Raw genomic sequence first — 21,563 nt, forward strand, 5'->3', positions numbered from 1 at the left:
CAGCTGATCGGCCCTGGTCTCTGACAGACAGACAGCTGATCGGCCCTGGTACCTGACAGACAGACAGCTGATCGGCCCTGGTCTCTGACAGACAGACAGCTGATCGGCCCTGGTCTCTGAAGAGAGACAGACAGCTGATCGGCCCTGGTACCTGACAGACAGACAGCTGATCAGCCCTGGTCTCTGACAGACAGACAGACAGCTGATCGGCCCTGGTACCTGACAGACAAACAGCTGATCGGCCCTGGTCTCTGACAGACAGACAGACAGCTGATCGGCCCTGGTCACTGACAGACAGACAGACAGCTGATTGGCCCTGGTCTCTGACAGACAGACAGACAGACAGACAGCTGATCGGAGAAGAGACAGATGTTTTGATTCTTACACTGAAGTGAACACGGTGTCGTCATACATGTGGTCACGTGACCGCAGCCTGGTTGTTCTGTTGTTTATCTCTTGATGCTAAATGAACGCTGAGCGCACGGAGCTCAAACTAAAGCTCAGTGTGCACAGCTGTGCAGCTCTGTGCTGTGAGCAGAGGAACATTCTGTCGTTTCGTCTTCCCCGCAACAACACAAATCATAACAACATGTCGACTGTTGAAGCAGCTGCTAGCAATGCTGTGACTTAGCTTAGCCTAGCTTAGCATCCCACGAATAGAAGAGGGAGGACGTGAGCTTAGCCGTTAGCTCTGTTAGCTCGGATTGCGATGAGTGTGTGTGTTGTCAGACGAAGACAACGCGCACGTGAAGGTTCGTGAGAGTTGAACAGTTTAACGGTTCTGACGGTAAATGTTTGTTTGTGACATAAATCAATTTTTCTTACCGACAAACTTCAACTTAGATTCACAGCAGTCCGAACTCAAAACAGCGTCATCGAAGCTTTAGTGACCCGGAAACAGTCTGAGTCTCTGCTTCCGCTCGCTGGAAACTTTGTAATTATCCGCGTTTGAAAGTTCCGTGGAGCTGTTTAACCTCCCCGTGTGTAGTTTAGGGCCCAGGTCACGTGTCAGATGGATCTGAGTGAGGCTCAGGCTGAGCTACAGAAGCTTCTGAGGAAAGTGAGAGCAGCTGAGCGAGCCAAGCTGCTGGACTGGATCAGAACCTCAGGTCAGAGAGAGAGAGAGAGAGAGAGAGGGAGAGTGTGTGTGTTTGTGTGTCTCACTGCATGTGCGTGCATGTGCGTCTGTCTCTCAGAGCCCTGTGTGTGTGTGTGTGTGTGCTCCTGCAGATGAGCTGGACCCCCTGCTGGTTGATAACAGGAAGGTGATTCTGCAGAGCATCTCAGCCGAGCTGAGGTCCAGTCTGCCTCCAGACTCCATGTTGTCCTGTGAGGCCGGCGCCAGCCTGAAGGTTCCACACCACGCTGAACACTGCTGAATTTTTCCTGTTTGATGAAGATGATGATGATGATGATGAAGAGGGAGCCGTGCCTGCGTGTGTTTCAGATGCGGCGGCGTTCTCGGCCCACAGCCCACGTGGACGCCTTCCTGTACGACGACGATGAGGTGGACGCTCTGTGTGAGACGGGGGCCATGAGTCGCTCATACTGCCTGGACTGTGGGTCGCTCCGCTCGGCCCCCCTGGGTGTGTGTGTGTGTGTGTGCCGCCTGGCGTGTTGTTCGGTGCCTTCAGTTTCTAAAGCTCTTTCCCAAATGTCTTCCTGCAGACTTCCTGTCTCACTCCTTCTCTGTGGCTGAGCTGCAGTTCCTGTTCCAGAACGTTCTGCCAGACCTGACGGGTCGGCGGCTGCTGGACGTGGGCTCCAGACTGGGAGCGGTGCTGTACGGGGTCAGAACACACAACCACAGCATGACACCAAGCTGGAGACATCTGCATGGAGACGCTGAGCTGTGTGTGTGTGTGTGTGTGTGTGTGTGTGTGTGTGTGTGTGTGTGTGTGTGTGTGTGTGTGTGTGTGTGTGTGTGTGTGTGTGTGTGTGTGTGTGTGTGTGTGTGTGTGTGTTTCAGGGTTACCTCTACAGCTCTGCGTCTCAGTTGGTGGGCGTGGAGATCAGTGAGGAGTTTGTGCAACTTCAGAACCTGATGGTGGAGAAGTACCGCTTTTCTGATCGAGTGCAGGTCCAAACATACACACAAGCAAACATACACACACACACAAGCACACACACACAGACACACACACACAGCAGAGTGATAGTTCTGTGTTCTCCTGCAGGTTCTCCATGCAGACATCTGCAGCCAGGACCTTCTGCTGCAGAACACAGATGTTCTCATCATGAACAACGTCTTTGAGTTCTTCTTGGAGCCTTCAGAGCAACACAAGTACACGCACACCACACACACACACACAATACACACACACAATACACAGATGTACTGAAGTGTGTGTGTGTGTGTGTGTGTGTGTGTGTGTGTGTGTGTGTGTGCGCACACAGAGCATGGAGGTTCATCATGGAGAACTTCAGGAAGAAAGGTGCTCTGCTGGTGACCGTTCCCAGCCTGCAGGAGGCGCTGTCAGCTCTGCAGGTGAAACACTGGCACAGTACCAGCCTGAAGGGGGGCCAGAACAGAAGAAGAAATGAGGCAGATAAACCCAAACATCCTCTAGCTCTGATCGGCCCCCTGGTGGATAGAGTGTTGTACTGCTCCTTGCTTCGAGTGAGGAAAGTAGAGTGTAAGCTGATTTTGTCTGTCCAGCAGGAGGCGCTGCAGCCCGGCTGGGTGGAGGAGCTTCCTGTGGACTATGACGTGTTCCTGGGCAGAGACGTGGACGCAGACGCCCTCAGACAGATACACCTGTACAGGATCCTGTGACTTCCTGTCTGCCTGTAGGGGGCGCTGCACGTGCTTGAGTTCATAGTCGTGTCAAATTGTTCATGAATATTGATGAGATGTTTGATTGGCGGAGCTGAGCTGGAACCTGAACTCATGTCTAATGTCACGTGACTGACCAATCAGTTCTCATCAATAAGGAGAGGGAGGAGCCTCAGTGCAGAAGCTGCAGTTTCTGTTTCATTAAAACCATCGACGATTTACTTCCATGTCTCTAATCTCCTTTTCTTTTCAGTCTTTATCACTTAAGTTTCATGTGTTTTCATCATTTCTGTCTCAGTTTCTAAGAACAGGATGAAGAATTCACAGGTCAAAGTTCACTAAACCCATTAACACGTCATCTTTCTCCATGTTCACCGTACAGACGTGTCTGGTTCTGGTTCTGGTTGTCCTGATAGCTGAAGTAAAGACACTTGATGATGTTTTACTGTCAGTTCTATGACGTCATGTGTGAACATTGACACTTGTTATATTTAAGGAAGGAGAGAGGCTCACTACTTTTCAATCACCCAAACTCGCTCTTTGCGAAATGTGATGACGTAGTTTACTGACAGCGGCGTCAGCGCGCGTGCGTGTGCCGCCTCCTCTCAGGCAACAGGAAGTGATGCTGCTTCATCAGCAGGCCAGCAGGAAGTGCTCCGCGGCAGAATGGAGGTCTCGGCGCTGAAGCTCCCAGAGGAGATGTGGCTGCATGTACTCTCCTTCCTGCCCTGGGGGGACAAGCTGAGCGTCCGCGGCACCTGCCGACACTTCCGGGACCTGCTGGATAAGTCCCGCCCCCTGTGGCGCGGCTTCTCCGTGGTTTTGCGACACTTCGCGCTGTATAACCGCCGCTTCTGGGGCAGCCTGTCCAGCCGCCAGGTGAGCTGCGTGCTGCTGTGCTACGGCCGGCGGAAGCAGCTGCGGCAGCTCGCCAAGTGGCTTCCGGCCGTCACGGCCCTCGGACTCAGCCAATGGCGGGACGGTGACGCAGACGAGCTGAAGCTATTCAGTCGGCTGGACCGCCTGGCCATCACTTCTTGCTGCGTTCCCATGAAAAGCGTGGACTTCCTGCGTCCTCTGAGCAAACAGCTGACGCAGCTCAGCGTGTGCAACATCTGGCTCAGCTGCCCGCCGCCGGTCTTCCTTGCCGCTGTGTCGCAGCTGACTCGGCTGACGTCACTGACGTTCCACCATGACGGCCGGCTGCAGGTGGAGGCGGCGGCGGTGAGCAGCACGCTGAGCCTCCTGCCCGTGCTGAGACGCCTCTCATGGCAGATGATCAGCTACAAGACGCTGCCCGAAGACTTCTTTAGCCCCGCCCACAGCGCAGGTATCTCCCCCCCCCCCTCTCTCTCCCTCTCCCCCCCCCTCCCCTCTCTCTCTCTCTCCCCTCCCCCCCTTCTCATATGACTGCAGACTCACCCTTCCTTCCCTTCCAGATGTTCTGGCTCTGTCCAGTCTGGAGCTGTTGAACTATGACGCCACAGTGACCCCTGAAGCTCTGCGCCCGCTGTCCCGTCTCCAGAGTCTGTCCATCTTCCACCTGTACTCCGTTCCCGGGTCCACCTGTCACCTGAGGACGTGGCTGATGTCGCTGCCGCAGCTCAGCAGCCTCAGCATCCACGGTGACCTTTGACCCCAGGGTTTGAGGCTGTTGACAGCGTGCTGGGAGTGTTGTTACAGTGTAAGCGTGTGTCCTCACAGGTGGACACCCTCTGGGCGTGTACGTAAACTTCCTGCCGGCCTCGCTCTCCAGCCTCATGCTGAACATGGACCTGGAGGCTGAAGACCTGCAGGTGGTGGCCCGCAGGCTTCCTGGCCTGCAGCATTTTCACCTGGAGCCCTGGAGCTCCGGCCACAGCCTGATCGGCCTCCTGCCTCAGCTCTTCCCCCAGCTAAGGACACTCAGGATCAGGTCAGGCTAAGCCGCTTAGTCCAGGAAACAAAGTCCCACCCAAACTCCAGTTCTGAGCTTGACAGGTCCCAGTGGAGTCCTTCATGTTCTCACACTGTGTGTGTGTGTGTGTGGAACACTTACTGTGGCTTCACACACACGTGCACGCACACAGTATGTTTGAAGTCATCACAGCGCCACTATGAGGCTGCAGAAAGAACACACCTGACCAAATCTCTGAACCTTCTGTCCAGAGCCACATCCTGTACCTGACGTGCTCTGCTTCCTGTTTACAGGCATCGCCATGTGTCCGACAGCGACTTCCTGTGTCTGCAGTCCCTGCCGCACCTCCACACCCTGGAGATCTTGGACTCGTACCACAAACCCAAGCCGGAGAATCCTGACTTCATCCTGTATGAGCCGAGTCCAAAGCTGCTGCAGCTGATCTCTGAGCTGCACCGGACCACCAATAACAGAGTCAGAGTCATCACTGGCTCCGCCCACAAAGACCCCCTCACTTGCAAATGTGCCTGACCACACCCACTGAAGCTCAGCCGCCTTACTCAGGCTCTCCTGATCTCCACTTTTATCAAACTTCAGATGTTCTTAAAAAAAAAAAGGTGACTATGGCATCACTAATGGGGGTGTGGCCTAATGGGATGCCTTGTTTATGGTGCCTTCTGCTAAATGTCTGGGAGTAATGCGTCTGAGGGACTTCCTGTTTAAGTGCATTCAATTATTCAGTCAGAACAGGGTTTTGTATTTGGGCCCAGGTAGTTTAGGGCTTCATTAAGATCCATGAAGAGCACGGAGCCCTGTGATTGGTCGCCCTGCACACTGAGGGGCGTGTTTAGCTACAGGAAATGCCTATCAAAATAAGACCTAAGAGTGAACAAGAGGAGGAAGTGGTTTCAAAACACACATCTGAAAAACAAGGAATCGTTTATTTCATTACAAACAGCTTTTATATACATCTGAAATAAGCATAAAAAACAAAAATGATCCTTTCTCTTGTTGCAGCGTTCCACATCTGCAACTTTAAAACTCCCAGGATGCTTTGCGTCACAGTCTGTCAGCTCAATGTGGGCGAGTCACTCAGACGCTTCAGCTTCCTTCTCTTTCTTCTTCTTTTTCTTCTTCTTCACACTTTCAGACACCTGCAGAGACAAACAGGAAGTTTACCAAAAGCTGAATGTTCATATCAAAGTTAAGTGTAACTTATGACTTCACAGTTAACCTTTGCTTCCACTACTTCCTCACCTCTGCCTCTGGCTCCGCCTCCTCTGGCTCAGGCACCTCCAGCTTTATTTTTTTCTTCTTCTCTTTCTTTCCGTCCTCTGCAGATGGCGTCGTTGGAGCCGTTCCTCCTTCTCCATCGCCGTCTGCTGCCTCCAGCTTTATTTTCTTCTCTTTCTTCTTCTTCTCTTTCTTTCCGTCCTCTGCAGATGGCGTCGTGGGAGCCGTTCCTCCTTCTCCATCGCTGTCTGCCTCTCGTTTCCTCTGTGGGTCAAAGGTCACAACAAATATGTAAACCACCCAATCAAGCTAAATGAGATGCTTTTATTTTGAAGAGGCATAATATATATGAACTGATTTTTTAAGTGCAATTCATCAAAGCTTTGGATGTAAGTGGGCGTGGCTCTGGTCAGTGATGTCATGTGGTTTGCACTGCAGCTGAAGGTTGTGGGTTTGAGTGCCTGATCATTTGAGCTTTATTCATGATTGATCATTAAATGTGTGTGAAATAAATTTGAACTAATCTGTCGTGAGTCTCATTTGGCCTTGGTGGAGGTATGAGCTCAGGTTAGGGGTCAAATAAACAAACTTTACCTTTGCCGTGCCGTCACCCGACTCCTTCACCATGGAGACGCTGTCAAAACAAACCAAAGCACTCAAATATGGAAACGACCACAGAATCCCACGACATCACATTGATGACATCATCATGTCCTCAGCTGAGCTGCAGCTCTGCACACAGCAGACTGATGAAGCTGCAACTGATTGGTTCTCTAGCAGACTGACTCCCTCAGAGAGCACCAGCAGCTCAGTGAGGGATAACTGTCTGCACACACACACACACACACACACACACACACACACACACACACACACACACACACACACACACACACACACACACACACACACACACACACACACACACACACACACACACACACACACACACACACACACACACACACACACACACACACACACACACACACACACACACACACACACACACACACACACACACACACACACACACACACACACACACACACACACACACACACACACACACACACACACACACACACACACACACACACACACACACACACACACACACACACACACACACACACACACACACACACACACACACACACACACACACACACACACACACACACACACACACACACACACACACACACACACACACACACACACACACACACACACACACACACAGTCACACACCTATAGTCCACGTAGTCTTTGGTCCAGGTGTCTGGCGTGCTCCCGTTGGGTTTCCCGTGTTTGTCCAGCAGGCCCTTCTGGATCATCTGCTTCTTCTTGCTGGCCTGTGAGAACAGCAGACACAACAACATCACCATGTAGCTCAATGCTATATGCTTGCACGCCAACATGGCCAACAGGGGGAGGAGCCATCTTTACCTTGGGGCCCAGACCCCATTTCCGTGGATACGTGTCTCGCTCCATGATCACCCTCTTGATCTTGGCGACCACGCCGTGGTCACAGGTGGAGATGACGGCGGTCGTCATCAAGGCGACGCCTGCCAGAGAGAAATGTGTGTTAAACCGTGTAAACTCAGATAGACCTCTGACCCCGTTAATGAGGCGGAGCCATCAGTCAAGGGTGATAGACAGAAGGTCAGCACGGCCGCAGCTCATGTCCTGATCACATCATCATGTGGCTCCAGAGCCTCGCCCTCCTCGCCCTCCTCGCCGCCTCACTCACCCGTGCAGATGGCCTCTCCTTTGGTCGTTATGACAACAATGTCCTGGTTGACCTCGATGCCGTCTTCGTACCGCAGTACCCCGGGCAGCATGATCTTCGCCCCATAACAGATGGCGTTCACCTGCAGGACGCCCACAGGTTAAACATGACAGACACACGGGTCACAGCTGAGACAGACGTGTGGACAGAGAGGGGACAGAGGACACACAGAGGACACACAGAGGGGACACAGAGGGGACAGAGGACACACAGAGGACACACAGAGGGGACACAGAGGGGACAGAGGACACACAGAGGACACACAGAGGACACACAGAGGGGACAGAGGACACTCACAGCGCTGTCCTTCATCACCAGGCGTCTGTAGGACACCAGCAGCTTCTCCAGGGGGAAGATGACCCTCCGCAGGTACGTCTCGTCTTTGTTGTGGTCAAACTGCCACTGAGCGTCCAGCACGTCGTGCATGGTCACCATGTTGTCCTGAGGAACGAACCACAGGTCAGACAGGCAGAAACACGGGGTCAGAGGTCAAAGCTTCACTCATGATGCTGTGGGCGGCGTGGAGCTCGGGAGCAGCGACCGACCGCTGTCCGTCCGTCCGGCCACCATTTTGTTTACCAAAGTTTCATTGCAGTCCTGAAAACCACAACAGGACTGAACTCAACACTTTGGCCCCACTTCCTGTTTTGCCCTTGTTTCCATGCCGGCAGGTGGGCGGGGTCGCCACATGTTTATACAGAACTAAACAGGATTGGCCTCAGCCCCTGCGTGACCTCTGACCTTTTCTCCCAGGACTCCGGAGCGGACCCTCCTCAACTCCTGCATCTGACCCCCGACCCCCAGCAGGAGGCCCAGGTGGACACACAGTGTCCGTATGTACGTCCCCGCCTCGCAGCTCACCCAGAAGATACCTGCAAGATAACGCCACGCCGTCACACCGCAGGCCTCTAATTGGCTGCCAGGATCCCAGGTAACCATAGCGACATCTTACCCAGCCTCCTCTCTTGGTCGTATTCCACCAGCTTGCTCTCGTAGATCGTCCTCACTCTCAGCTGTCTCTTCACAGCGGCGATGAGCGGCGGTCTCTGGAACAGAGCGCCCGTCAACGTCTCCAGGGCCTGAGGGGGGGAGGGGTGTGACCAATCAGAGCGAGCGGGGAGTGAGCATTAGCAGCAGCAGGAGGAGGTCAGGTGACTTACCCGGGCCAGCGTGTGCTCGCTCTCTATGGCATTGTGCAGCCGAACGATCCCCACGTACTCTTTACCTGCAACACACACAGGAAGAGCCGTGAGGGGGCCGCCAAGTCTTACTGTGCAACGCCACAGGAGGCGGAGCCACATGTGCAACATTGCAATGGGACGTGACAAACCAAAGTGCTGCTTACGTACCGGCGCTCTGCTGAGACTTGACCAACCTCGTGGCTCGATCCACGCACACGATCAGACATCCTGTGACCTTGGGGTCCAGCGTCCCGCTGTGACCCGTCTTCTCCACACGCAGGATTCGCCGGATCCAGGCCACCACCTCGTGAGACGACGGGTTGGACGGTTTGTCCAGGAGAATGAAGCCGGACCTGGAAACAGGAAGTAGAAAAACCATCTGTGAGTGCTTTGCTCAGAGGGCGGCGTCGTGAAGGCGTGAAGTGTCAGCACGGCGTCAAGCTACCGGACATAATCCTGGATGTTCCTCTTCAGCGGGTTGGAGCCGTTGGGCAGCGGCGTGTAGTGAGACGTCCTGATGTTCAGCTTATCAAAGTTCTGAAACACAAACACTCACGTTACTTTCTACATTCAGTGCTTTATAAACTCCTCCCCCTGAAGCTTCTTGTGCATGTGATCAGGACAGTCAATCATCTTGGCGAGTGCCGGGCAGAGCCCCTCGCCGTGCCGTCCGTGGCACCGCCGGGCAGAACGCCGCGAAGGCGCTGAGGACGACCGGCGAAGCTCCGCCCCAGAACGGAGCGGAGGCAGTGGGCGGAGCCCGGCAACGCTCGGCGAATGGATAAACAGCTTCATCACTTCACATGCATCTGCACAAGCTCCCTGCTGAGCTCCTGATTGGCTCTCACCTTCAGTAGGAGGGGCCACTGAGACGTGTCCAGCGAGGCGACCTTGGACTCCGGCTGGATGAAGAAGTCTCCACTCTGCTGGATCTCCTGTGGACAAACACACACCATTAACAGACGCAGAGGGGCGGAGCCTGTCCACATGCCACCATTGAACAGATGTTCTGATTGGACACTAATGTTCTGTTTAGAGGAGCTACAGTGAACCAACATAAAGGCACAGAGGAGCTTCCTGTTGTCATGACGACTCCTGCTCTACTGGACTAAGAGCTGGTATTATCACGATGATGTAATCATGTTATCACTCACCCCGACTTCTTCCTCACTGAGCTTCTTTGCCTTCTTCTTCTTCCTCGCCGATGCAGCTGGAACACAAACAGAGTCGCATGTTTAACCTCATTCAAGTCTCAGACTGCTTGTTTCCATGGAGACTAAAGCAATCGCCCCTCAATCCGCAGCTCCGATCTTAATGTACAAATCTCTCACTTCTTCCCATTAAACAGATTTTTGTTTCCTCCTCAGGTAAGCGTAAGGCGCTACGGCTACATGACGTCACTGAACATGTTGCATTATCACATAATTGCCACGAGTTCAGACCACGCGGCCCCGACCAACACGTGGTCTCTCCACCAACACGTGGTTGCTGCAGAGCCTCACCAATACCGATCGATAACTCGATCACAGCGCTGATCGACGCCAGTGAGTGATGTTCTACCGGAGGGCTCGGTTCGCGTTGATTCTCCGTTTGGTGAGTTTGGAATCTGAAAGTTGCTGCTGCACGCGGCGCGCCCAGGCCCAAAGCGCTCTCTCTCTCTCTCTCTCTCTTACACCCTCTCTCTATCATCGATCATCAATCCAAAGTCAAACTAAAAACGTTTTACTTCCTAAAGCTAAAGGCGCGTTGTGAGCCTCGCAGTGCCGTCAAAGTTCAGCTCTTTGGGTCAAACAGGATGAACGTGCCGCACACTCACCCTCTGCTTCCGCCATCTTGGACTGAGACTGAGCACGTCGTGCGCGAGCTGCTTCTTCTTCTTCTGCTTCTGCTGCTTCCGGTTCCGCTCCTCCTCTTTTTGCCTGGATTGTGGCTCCCGTGGCGTCCGCCTGAACACATTTAAGACAAACGGACCTTTTTATAGTTTTTATATTTATATATTGTGTGAATAGTTGATGTATTATTTAAAATCAGGTCAAGGACATGTTTCAAACATACGAGGTCACAATCTGGATTTGATGATATAAACAGACGATCAATGAGACGGACAGACAGACAGGCAGGCAGGCAGACAGGCAGGCAAGCAGCTACTTCATCATAGAGGCGAGCAAAGAATTGAGGATTGACATCAAGCACACAATAACCCACGCACACACACGCGCGCGCACACACACACGCACGCACGTACGCGCACGCTCACACACGCTCACACACGCTCACACACACACACACACACACACAGGCGGCACCTCCACAGTCCTGACGGGGGCGCTAATGCTCCAAACAGCTGATCTGACAAACACCAGAAAGCAGAAGAAGAAATGGTAAAAAAAAAAAAAAGAAGAAGACGAAGCTGAAGCCGCAAACGAGAAGCGACCGCATGAGTCCGGATGATTGATCAGATGGAAGGTGAGTCAGATCTGATCAGACGATCGATAACCGATCTCTGCGTGTGAATGATTGACAGCTGTGAGGGAGACGAGTTTGAGCTCAGCACAAGAAGATGAATAATAATAAAACATAAATAGAATATCAATCACAGCTCAGATATGAAGCGTCGTGTTTTATTATTTATTCTTGTAGATAAATGGAGCATAGGTCGAGTCCCTTGTGTGCTCTGAGTCATTTGAAAGGTCAAAGGTCAGTTGTGTTTCACAGGTCTACAAACCCAGAGACCCACACTGAGCTACAAACATCAACTAGCAGCATCATGAAGCTGAGATGAGCTGATTCAGTGAAGGACAAACAGGCTGAATGGATCTGCATCAGCTATAGATCAGTGTTTAGTCACCACCCAGCCTTTTGTTTAATATAATAACCCCCCCAGGTGAAACCACAGTGGCATCAGCAAACAGGAAGTCCTCTGCTGTCACAGGAAGTACCCGGAAGATCAAAGACAATGCCGCCGACTGGCACAACCTGATCATTCGCTGGGACAAGATCAACAGCGAAGGCTTCAGCGCTGCCACGAAGATCGTAAACCTGCGACAGGAACGGTAAGACCACCTGACCCTGACAGAGCGACCACCTGACCATGACAGAGCGACCATCTAACACTGCCTGTCCCATAGCAACCAGCAGCTGGCAGCCTCTGTGTATCTGCAGACAGGTGGCGCTGCAGCTCCATGTCACAGTCCAGAGCTGCAGGATGAATGTCACAGACTGCAGGATGTTGTGGACAGGATGGTGAGTCGGCTGCACTTCCTGCGTTTTCTCACCATTCCCACATTATTGCCCCGTGTCACACTGCCGTGCTTGTTGGTGTCGGTGGCGTTCTCAGGTTGGCGTGGTGAGGAAAATGGAGCGTCTGATGACATCACAGCGTGGCGTCCATGAGCTGGAGGAGTTTCAGTTCCACACTGAGAGGAGGAAGTTTCCTCTGTTCCACAGCTGGACGACCCGGCAGTTTGGTGAGAACACAAAGCCACAGTAACCTTAGTAACACTGAACCAAGGCCCCTCTAGGTTTAAATGTTGTCTTCTTGCAGAGGAGACTTCCTGTTACCTCCTGGACACATACAGGGAGGAACTCAGGCTGAAGCAGACCATCCTGCAGGAGTTGGCACACACTGCGACCTCTGACCTTTGTATGGTGTACCTGTCCTGCTGGCTACAGCAGCCCTTCATCCCCCAGCAGGCCAGGCTGAGGCTGGAGGCGCTCCTGCTGGAGACCGGACACCGGCCCGCCTGACGCCGGCCCGTCTGACAAATCACAAGAACCTTTCCCCCAGCTCAAATATACTATGTGGGTGGAGCCTGACCCGCAGGGGCGGAGCCACATGCTGACTGATTTACTGTAGTGTGAAATGATGAAGACTTTTGGTTCCATCAGTTTATTGGAGGAAGATGAAGGTGAAATGTTTTCAGACATTCAGCACAATTAACATAATTAATTCTACTTCCTCCACATGGTTTGTTTGTTTGTTGGAAAATGTTACGCTGGAACTTTTATAAAAAGTAATAAAATAGTGCAACTTTTTGTTTATCTTCTTTATCTACATATAAACAAACTGTAAGAACTAAGACGTTTGTATCAAATATCAAAACACACAAAGGAACTTTACACATTTACAGAGAACATTCCAGATTTTTTAAAAACCAACAGGAAGCTTCAGTGACATCAGCACTCCTCAGCCAACGACTGAACAGGATATAAAACTGACTAAGGGGCCCAGAGGGGTAACGCTGGCTGACCTTTGTAGGCTCTGTACAAACGTTGGTCATCCTGAAAATCCTCATGTCATCATGTTTCCGTTAGCAACATCAAACACGGCTTTGATTTAATGAAGAACACACACACACACAACCACCGGCTCAGACCGACTAACCCAGAGGTCAGGCTCGGCCCCGACCCAGAGGTCAGACTGGATGTGATGTTAGCCGAACCCGCAGATCTGCCAGCCGCTGATCCTCGGTGTCTCAGTCTGAAGTCCTGTTGTGTTTCTACACCCACGGTCTTGAGGGTGGCATTAAAAGAAAGGTCACAGGGCCAAAAGGGTTCATCCTCTGGAGAGCCGGGACATGCTCGGTACATTTCAGGTTAAGTTTGTGATGGGGCCAAATCTACGCCCCCTGCAGGTGTTGCATGCTGGGAGATCTACAGGATCCTTTACTGAGGAGCCTTGGCCCCTTCTGAAGCCTCGATGCCCAGCAGAGCCTGGACCGCCTCCAGGGGGACGCCCTCTGGGGTCTGGATGTGCATGGTGGTTCCGTCCGGCCCGTTGACGATCACGACGCGGTCCGACCCGGGCTCGGCCAGCTGTACGGTCAGGCCTTCGGTCTGGATGTAGATCTCCTGGCCCTCCTGGAGCTCCTTGGCCTCAGGCAGGCCAGGGTCACTCACATGTGGGGCACAGCTGGACTGAGGAGTCTGGCTGTCGGAGGTCGGATCAGGGCCAGAGTTCAGAGACTGATCCGGCTCACTGGAGGGGGGGTCGGGGTCCTTGACGTCCAGGTCTCCAGCGGCGGGTGCCGTCACCTCCATGGGCGTGTCAGACGAGAAGGCGGGGCCAGAGGAACTGAGGGAGCAGAAGAAGAAAAATTGATGAGGTCACCAGAACAACCGATCAGATCAGTGTGACGGAGGAGGTGAAGGGGCACGGTTACCTGGACGACAGTGAGGAGGGGGCGGATGGCTTCGGTACAGACGGAATGACCAGAGGAGACACAGAGACCAGGCAAGACTTCAGACTGGAGGTCACAGGGGTCACAGGGGTCACGGTGCTCCCCACATCTGTGGAGAAAGATCAAAGGGAGAAAACAGAGGCACAGACATGATGAGGACCAATCAGAATCAATGCAGCGCCTCTGACCCGACAGCCACGCCCGCCAATCAGAAGGGGCCGAGCCGACTGCGTACACGCCCACTAACAAGACAGGAAACATCTGGAGTGTGAGGGAGTGTGTGGGAGTGTGAGGGAGTGTGAGGGAGTGTGTGGGAGTGTGAGGGAGTGTGTGGGAGTGTGAGGGAGTGTGTGGGAGTGTGAGGGAGTGTGAGGGAGTGTGAGGGAGTGTGTGGGAGTGTGAGGGAGTGTGTGGGAGTGTGTGGGAGTGTGAGGGAGTGTGAGGGAGTGTGAGGGAGTGTGAGGGAGTGTGAGGGAGTGTGTGGGAGTGTGAGGGAGTGTGAGGGAGTGTGAGGGAGTGTGTGGGAGTGTGAGGGAGACAGCTGAAGGAGGACAGACAGCTGAAGGAGGACAGACAGCTGATGGAGGACAGACAGCTAGAAGAGGACAGACAGCTGAAGGAGGACAGACAGACGGTGGTACCTTTCCTCTGTGTCTCTGTTCCGTTGTGGTGAACAGGAACGCTGTTCTCCATTTTGAATCTCTTGGACGGCGGCAGCATCTTTGAATTCTGGGAAACAGATATACATCAACCAACCAACCAACCAATCAATCAATCAATCAATCAATCACAGTGAAGTTAAAACAGCTTCCAGATTCTCCAGCTGTTCAGACCAAGGAGGCTGAGGTCAGAGGTCACTGAGGTCACTTTACCTCCATGTAACGAAGGTTCTTGTTGGACACAGAGGAGCTGTGAGACGCTCCAGGGACGACCTTCATCTTATTCACCTCATCAAGGATCCCAAGGGACCTGGCAACCTGGAGACACACAACACATCAAGAGAGGAGGGAGGAGGAGGAGGCAGGAGGACAGGGGAGGAGGGAGGAGGACAGTACAGGAGGGAGGAGGACAGAGGAGAACAGAGGACAGAGAAGGACAGACGAGGACAGAGGAGGACAGGGGAGGAGGACAGAAGAGGGAGGAGGACAGGGGAGGAGGACAGGGGAGGAGGACAGGGGAGGAGGGAGGAGGACAGTAGAGGAGGGAGGAGGACGGAGGAGGACAGAGGAGGAAAGAGGAGGACAGTAGAGGAGGGAGGAGGAAAGGGGAGGGGGACAGAGGAGGACAGACGAGGACAGACGAGGACAGGGGAGGAGGACAGGGGAGGACAGTAAAGGAGGGAGGAGGACAGAGGAGGACAGTAGAGGAGGGAGGAGGACAGAGGAGGACAGGGGAGGAGGGGGGAGGAGGGAGGAGGACAGAGGAGTGGGTTACCTCGATGTTTCGGACCTCCAGTGGCGTGGCTCCGCCCTGTGGGCTGATGATGTAATCCTGAGCTTCCTGTCTGACCTGAGCCTGCAGAGACTCAAACTCATGGTAAACATCAGGGAAACGAGTCCTGGCAGGAACGTCACTGCGCTCCACCTGACACACACACACACACAGCAGAGCCAGAGAGTGAGTGAGTGTGTGTGAGGGTCAGTGTGTGTGTGTGTGTGTGTGTGTGTGTGTGTGTGTGTGTGTGTGTGTGTGTGTGTGTGTGTGTGAGTGAGAGAGTTAGGGTCAGTGTGTGTGTGTGTGTGTGTGTGTGTGTGTGTGAGAGTAAGGGTCAGTGTGTGTGTGTGTGTGTGTGTGTGTGTGTGTGTGTGAGTGAGAGAGTTAGGGTCAGTGTGTGTGTGTGTGTGTGTGTGTGTGTGTGTGTGTGAGTGTGAGTGTGTGAGAGTTAGGGTCAGAGTGTGTGTGTGTGTGTGTGTGTGTGTGTGTGTGTGTGTGTGTGTGTGTGTGTGTGTGTGTGTGTGTGTGTGTGTGAGAGAGTTAGGGTCAGTGTGTGTGTGTGTGAGTGTGAGTGTGTGAGAGTTAGGGTCAGTGTGTGTGTGTGTGTGTGTGTGTGTGTGTTTGTGTGTGAGTGTGTGAGAGTTAGGGTCAGTGTGTGTGTGTGTGTGTGTGTGTGTGTGTGTGTGTGTGTGTGTGTGTGTGAGAGTTAGGGTCAGTGTGTGTGTGTGTGTGTGTGAGTGTGTGAGAGTTAGGGTCAGTGTGTGTGTGTGTGTGTGTGTGTGTGTGTGTGTGTGTGTGTGTGTGTGTGTGTGTGTGTGTGTGTGTGTGAGAGTTAGGGTCAGTGTGTGTGTGTGTGAGTGTGTGAGAGTTAGGGTCAGTGTGTGTGTGTGTGTGTGTGTGTGTGTGTGTGTGTGTGTGTGTGTGTGTGTGTGTGTGTGTGTGTGTGTGTGTGAGAGTTAGGGTCAGTGTGTGTGTGTGTGTGTGTGTGTGTGTGTGTGTGTGTGTGTGTGTGTGTGTGAGAGTTAGGGTCAGTGTGTGTGTGTGTGAGCGTGAGTGTGTGAGAGTTAGGGTCAGTGTGTGTGTGTGTGTGTGTGTGTGTGTGTGTGTGTGTGTGTGTGTGTGTGTGTGAGAGTTAGGGTCAGTGTGTGTGTGTGTGAGTGTGAGTGTGTGAGAGTTAGGGTCAGTGTGTGTGTGTGTGTGTGTGTGTGTGTGTGTGTGTGTGTGTGTGTGTGTGTGTGTGTGTGTGTACCTTGGCCAGCAGCAGCTCCCACAGACTCATGACTTTGGTGAGGCGAGGAAGAACAACATCCATCAGCTCCTCATCCTCACACTGCTCCACCAGCTGCAAACAGGAAGCACCACATGATGTCGTCATCAGCAGTGCAGGGTCATAGCTTTATTAACATTCAGACCACAGCTCAGCTTCTTCTTCTGCGTTACCTAAAGAGTTCATTTCCTCCTCGCGTCTCTAGCTGTGTGTGTGTGTGTGTGTGTGTGTGTGTGTGTGTGTGTGTGTGTGTGTGAGACACCTTACAATAACACAGAACTGGAGCCTAAGATGATTGATTAGTTTGTGTTCACCTCCTGCAGTCTGTCTCTCCTCCTCTCTGCCTGCTGCTCTGCTGTCAGCGTGACTCCGCCCAGCTTTGGAGGTCGACCTCGGCGGCCTCGACGGCTGACCAGTCCGACTGCCGCCTGACAACAACAACCAATCAGATCAAAGCAAATTAACAACAACAAGGAGCGCCCAGCAGCTGGACGCCTGAGTGAGGAGTGAACGTCTGTCTCACTCCTTCATCACTGAAGAGTTCCTATCTGCTTAATGTTCAGTCATGAGTGTAAACCAGAATGAAGTCCACTCACTTTGGGAGGCGGTCCAGGAGCTCTGCCCCGCCCCCTGCCCCTCCCCCTGCCCCTCCCTCTACCCCGAGGCCTCCCTGGGCCCCTGTGATGAAGGCCCCTGAGCCCAACAGCTGCTGCTGGCCCCCCCTCCACCTGAGAACAGGCAGAAACACATCCACTTACAGACTGATGATGGTTATTGATCAGGCGTCACACATCAGGTTGATCACAATCTTACTCTGGCTGCAGGTTTCTGCTCCTCCCCCTCCTCTTCTTCTTCTTCTTCTGTGCCTCCTGCCGTTTCCAGCTCCTGTGATTGGTTGTTGTGGCTTTGTGGGTGGGGCGTAGAGACGGGCGTAGAGACGGGCGTAGAGACGGGCGTGTCCGGCTCTCCGTGCGTGGGGTTGAGCCTGTAGTGTCGATTGAGGCCGCCGTGGCCGATGTAGGCTTTATCGCAACTCTGACAGCGGAATTTACGTGACTTGTGATCCGTGATGCCGGAGGAAGAGGAGGAGCCCTCTTTCCTGCCTCCTTCTCCGTCCTCCTCCTCCACGCTCATGTCTGAATAGTCATCCGAGTCGGACTGGTGGCTCTCGGCGAGGTCCTCATTTTTGATGAACTTGTAGTCTTTGGCTTTGTACTTGGGAGGTCGGGAGACGCGTCCTGACCTAGTCTGGACCTTCACCACCTTCTTTTCTCTGGATTTTCCTTTCTTCTTCTCTCTCCCTCTGTCCTTCACCACAGCGGGCGGGGCCCCGGCATTCTGCACATTGGGGGTCGCGGTCTGAACTGGGACGGCTGAGACGGCAGCGGGGGCCTTGGCGGTCACAGATGCGGTGCCGTTAGCGGGCGTCTTGATGAGTGAAACGCTGTTCGCTTTGACCGCAGAGCTGGACGGGATCTTGACCACAGCCGGGGTCTGGACCTGGACAGGCGCGCTGGCCGGTTTCTTCAGAATGGAACCGGCTCCGACTGCCACGGACTGGCCCGTCAGCTTCTGGACCAACGGGAGCAGGGATCCCACCACAGGGGCGGGGCTCTGCAGCAGCAGCTGGATGGGCGGGTCCCCTGGGTTCTGCTGAAGGAAGAACTGTTGGCCCTGCTGACCAATCACAGGCTGGATGTGGATGATCTGAGCACTGCTCGCACTCCCATTGGCCGACAACTTCACCTGTGGTTGATTGACAGTCACGCTCTTCTGTCTGGGGATGGTTACTGCAGCGTCCAGGCTCTTCACTTCCTGTTTGGGTGGAACCTGGATCTGGATCCGGACCGGTTCTGACTGGAGTGTAAGAACCACCAGGTCAATTCAAATCAAAGTTATAACAGCTGCTCTAAACACAAACCAGCTCAGAACACAGGGACCAGAACCGGACCAGAACAAGGTCCAGTGGACTAGCTAGAGGGAACACTCACAGACACACACACACACAGGCAAATATCTGCACAGATTCTATCTCATTAACAGTGTGTTAGTGTGCGTCACAGTGTGTTACACTGTGTTAGTGTGTGTTACACTGTGTCACAGTGTGTTAGTGTGTGTTACACTGTGTCACAGTGTGTTGGTGTGTGTGAGTGTGTGTGAGTGTGTGTTAGATACTAAGTAAATGGATTCCTAACCCATCTCCACATTGTGTCATGATGTCTCTGTTTGTTCTGCAGGATTCTGACAGCACCTCACCTTCTTCTGGACCACCTGGACCGAGCCTCCAGTCTGCATGGCCACATGCTGGGCCACGTTCTTCAGCTGCAGGGAGGCGTTGTTCCGGGATCTGGACCCAGCAGGAAGTTCAGAAGAGCTGCTGTTCCCCATAAACAGCCCAGGGGCCTCTGCTGCTTTCAGGTTCTGCTGAGGGACCTGGACCAGCTGGACCTGCTGCTGCTTTGGACTTTGCTGAAGAAACTGGACCTGCGGTTTTAAAGTCTGCGGGAAGACCTGGGCCTGCTGCTGGGACTTGGTAACCTGATCTATGACCTGCTGCAGCTGGTTGGGGGCCAGGGCCGTGCTGGGGGCCGAGATGGTTTTGACGATCTGGCTCTGCTGGAGCAGCTGGGCGGCCTCGGTATCAGACACCTGGACTATCTGCTGCTTGGTGAGCTGCTCCAGCAGAGCCTGCTGCTCCTCGGCCGACAACCCGGAGCCCTCGACCAGGCTGCCGTCCGGCTGCACGTAAATAATGGTGGTGTTGACCAGATCTGCCCCCAGCCCGCCGAGCTCCGGGACCATCAAGGCGCTCTGCTCCTCCACGCAGCTCTGCAGGAAGTCCCCGGGCTGGCTGCTGTGACCGGCGGGCTCCGGTACAAACGCGTCCCCGTCGGGCTGAGGGTCGGGGCACAGAAAGTTCGGGTTAGTCGCTGTGTTTGTTCCCGACAGAGCGCTCTCCTCCTCGCTGTCCGCCATTTTCACGGTGAAGCTAACGGTTAGCTTAGCTCAGGATGGCTGCAGGCGGTGGATCAAAGGAATCAGACCGTCGTTAGATTTGACCGGTAAATCGCCGTTATGTTCGGACGTGCGTGTGAAGAACGCACCGCGGGGATTTAAGGGAACATTAGCGAGAGCGACAGAAGCTCCGGCTGGGAAACGACGCGTTTGCGACGGCAGCTTGGAGCTAGCTTAGCAACCTAGCATGGACTTCTGCAGGGGAGGAGCTCCAAGGACTTTTCCGGCCTGTAGACAGCGCGCGTGCGTAAATAAGCCCCGCCCACCACATCCCTTCCGCGGGTCCTCGCTGCGTAAGAGGGGAAGAAGAGGAGAAGAGAAGAAGAAAATTACAGAAGAAGAGAAGGGAAAAAGACAAGAAGGGAAACGGGGAAGAAGAAAAGAAGAAGAAGAGAAGAAAATGACAGAAGAAGAAGAAATGCAGAGTTGCTCTCCTTCTTCTCTTCCATCTTCCACATCTTTACCTCTGACATTGTTTTAGTTTGACCTCATGTTCATATAAGTGATTATGAAGTCAACACATCCCCCCCCCCACACACACACACACACACAGAGTGGTGTTGTACTCACTTTGTGTTTCCTGTGGGCCGCTCCTAGAGGAAGCTCCATGAAGAACCTGTTCTCCACAGTGAGCTGCTTGGAGGCTTTCAGGGCTTGGAGGAGGCGTTCCTTGGCCCTCACCTGCTCCCTGGCTGTGTTCTTGGTGGAGGTCACAGCGTACTCAGGGAACCTGCAGATTTGTTTAATGCTGATCTTTGCCTCACATCCTGTCTTGGTGGTGTCTGCGGTGTGGATCCGGTCCTGGGTGTGGGGCGGTGCTGCGGCCCAGTCCGGTGCTGCGGCCCGGTCCGGTGCTGCAGCCCGGTCCAGGTTCTTACCCTTCTTGCTGTGCTCTCTTCTAGGTCCAAACTGGCACTCCAGAATCTTCTTCCCACCAAATATAAAAGGGACGCCGTCGTCACAGATGGACGGACTGTTGGACTTGGAGAAGAAGACGGACCTGAGGCTGAAGTTGGTTTTGTTTTTGTCAGCCTGGTTGGGGTCGAACTGAAGGGAGGATGAATCCCGGACAGAGAAGGAAGCTGCAGTGAGGCGTTTGTGTAAGAGGAGGACTCTGTGGACCGCTGACTCACTGCTCACATAGCCACACAGAGAGGTCCCTACAGTGTGAGGGTCTATGAGGGCCCCCCTCAGGTCCATGGACCTCCTGTCTGGGTAGTCCATCCTCACACACTGAGATGGGTCACACTCCTCAACATCTGGATGAATGTTTAGGGTTACACCAAGTTCATCTGGCAATGTTGTCATGATACAAATGTAAAACAGTCAGCTTGACATTTACTACGTACAGTACATACGTGTTACATGTGCTGATGTTACATGTGCTGATGTGTTGATGACTTCAATGACATAAATGCTGAATATGACAAATCTGATGGCTCAGTGTGTTTACAAGGAAGTTCATTTCATTGATGTCTCTCTCCCTCTCTCCCCCCCTCTCTCTCCCACTCTCCCTCTCTCTCTCTCTGTATACATAAACATATATATATATATATATATATATGTTTATATAGGATATATTTGTGTATATTATAAGCATAAGCACATCTATGGGTTAATGGCTCTTATAAATTCCAGATGTGAAAACACAAACTATGCAAATAAAACGGCAGGAAGTCAAGAGGGAATATTTTAAATGAGCTTCTCGGAGGACTTTTCCGACCTCCACTCACACACAGGCCGAACTTTGACGGTTTTATTCGAGAAAATCCGAAGGAGACATTT

The 21,563-nt window shown here is 53.2% G+C and overlaps 6 protein-coding genes and 2 non-coding genes across 9 annotated transcripts in view; 3 read left to right on the forward strand and 5 right to left on the reverse strand.

The window, feature by feature from the left end:
• The window catches only part of srp54 (signal recognition particle 54), a 6,903-nt gene extending 5,943 nt beyond the window's left edge, over positions 1–960 (reverse strand). Inside the window, exon 1 of the mRNA XM_076157022.1 lies at positions 826–960. The gene's annotated coding sequence lies outside the window, so the exon portion shown is untranslated. The remainder of the gene's footprint in view (positions 1–825) is intronic.
• Positions 961–970: 10 nt separating this feature from the next.
• LOC143005671 (uncharacterized) lies at positions 971–3,081 on the forward strand. Of its 2 annotated transcripts, none has more exons than XM_076157025.1 (8): positions 971–1,109; positions 1,231–1,352; positions 1,448–1,586; positions 1,669–1,790; positions 1,970–2,080; positions 2,178–2,284; positions 2,398–2,488; positions 2,660–3,081. In XM_076157025.1, exons 1-8 carry the CDS (start codon positions 1,013–1,015, stop codon positions 2,774–2,776), a joined length of 906 nt encoding a protein of 301 aa, XP_076013140.1. In that variant the 5' UTR covers positions 971–1,012; the 3' UTR covers positions 2,777–3,081. The 2 variants fall into 2 exon arrangements, with proteins under 2 accessions (XP_076013140.1, XP_076013141.1); XM_076157026.1 differs by having other exon boundaries at positions 2,663–3,080.
• Positions 3,082–3,245: 164 nt separating this feature from the next.
• Positions 3,246–5,602, forward strand: LOC143005669 (uncharacterized). The gene is made up of 4 exons (XM_076157023.1): positions 3,246–4,106; positions 4,216–4,401; positions 4,481–4,691; positions 4,967–5,602. The coding sequence occupies exons 1-4, from the start codon at positions 3,443–3,445 to the stop codon at positions 5,202–5,204; spliced, it is 1,299 nt and encodes a 432-aa protein (XP_076013138.1). The 5' UTR covers positions 3,246–3,442; the 3' UTR covers positions 5,205–5,602.
• Positions 5,596–10,807, reverse strand: dkc1 (dyskeratosis congenita 1, dyskerin). The gene is made up of 15 exons (XM_076157021.1): positions 10,699–10,807; positions 10,037–10,092; positions 9,731–9,817; positions 9,328–9,419; positions 9,051–9,235; positions 8,862–8,926; positions 8,654–8,780; positions 8,443–8,573; positions 7,999–8,142; positions 7,663–7,783; positions 7,359–7,477; positions 7,161–7,264; positions 6,501–6,540; positions 5,931–6,170; positions 5,596–5,827 (listed from the first exon to the last, which is right to left on the reverse strand). Exons 1-15 carry the CDS (start codon positions 10,712–10,714, stop codon positions 5,762–5,764), a joined length of 1,593 nt encoding a protein of 530 aa, XP_076013136.1. The 5' UTR covers positions 10,715–10,807; the 3' UTR covers positions 5,596–5,761.
• LOC143005694 (small nucleolar RNA SNORD83) lies at positions 7,546–7,619 on the reverse strand. Its single transcript, XR_012964080.1, has one exon. It is a non-coding gene; the product is annotated as a small nucleolar RNA SNORD83 (small nucleolar RNA).
• On the reverse strand, positions 9,495–9,685 carry LOC143005697 (small nucleolar RNA SNORD17). The gene has a single exon (XR_012964082.1). It is a non-coding gene; the product is annotated as a small nucleolar RNA SNORD17 (small nucleolar RNA).
• A 427-nt stretch (positions 10,808–11,234) lies between the features above and the next one.
• On the forward strand, positions 11,235–12,917 carry cinp (cyclin dependent kinase 2 interacting protein). Its single transcript, XM_076157027.1, has 5 exons — positions 11,235–11,348; positions 11,767–11,935; positions 12,011–12,125; positions 12,220–12,349; positions 12,427–12,917. Exons 1-5 carry the CDS (start codon positions 11,330–11,332, stop codon positions 12,627–12,629), a joined length of 636 nt encoding a protein of 211 aa, XP_076013142.1. The 5' UTR covers positions 11,235–11,329; the 3' UTR covers positions 12,630–12,917.
• A 122-nt stretch (positions 12,918–13,039) lies between these two features.
• Positions 13,040–20,020, reverse strand: znf839 (zinc finger protein 839). The gene is made up of 10 exons (XM_076157028.1): positions 19,020–20,020; positions 17,577–18,620; positions 17,360–17,491; positions 17,078–17,191; positions 16,746–16,838; positions 15,497–15,646; positions 14,935–15,039; positions 14,704–14,791; positions 14,045–14,171; positions 13,040–13,956 (listed from the first exon to the last, which is right to left on the reverse strand). The coding sequence occupies exons 1-10, from the start codon at positions 19,737–19,739 to the stop codon at positions 13,548–13,550; spliced, it is 2,982 nt and encodes a 993-aa protein (XP_076013143.1). The 5' UTR covers positions 19,740–20,020; the 3' UTR covers positions 13,040–13,547.
• Between the last annotated feature and the right edge of the window lie 1,543 nt (positions 20,021–21,563).

Source organism: Genypterus blacodes, unplaced genomic scaffold, assembly GCF_046128005.1.
Source record: "Genypterus blacodes isolate CSIRO-AG114 ecotype Tasmania unplaced genomic scaffold, CSIRO-AGI_Gbla_v1 ptg000071l_1, whole genome shotgun sequence".
Taxonomy (NCBI): domain Eukaryota; kingdom Metazoa; phylum Chordata; class Actinopteri; order Ophidiiformes; family Ophidiidae; genus Genypterus; species Genypterus blacodes.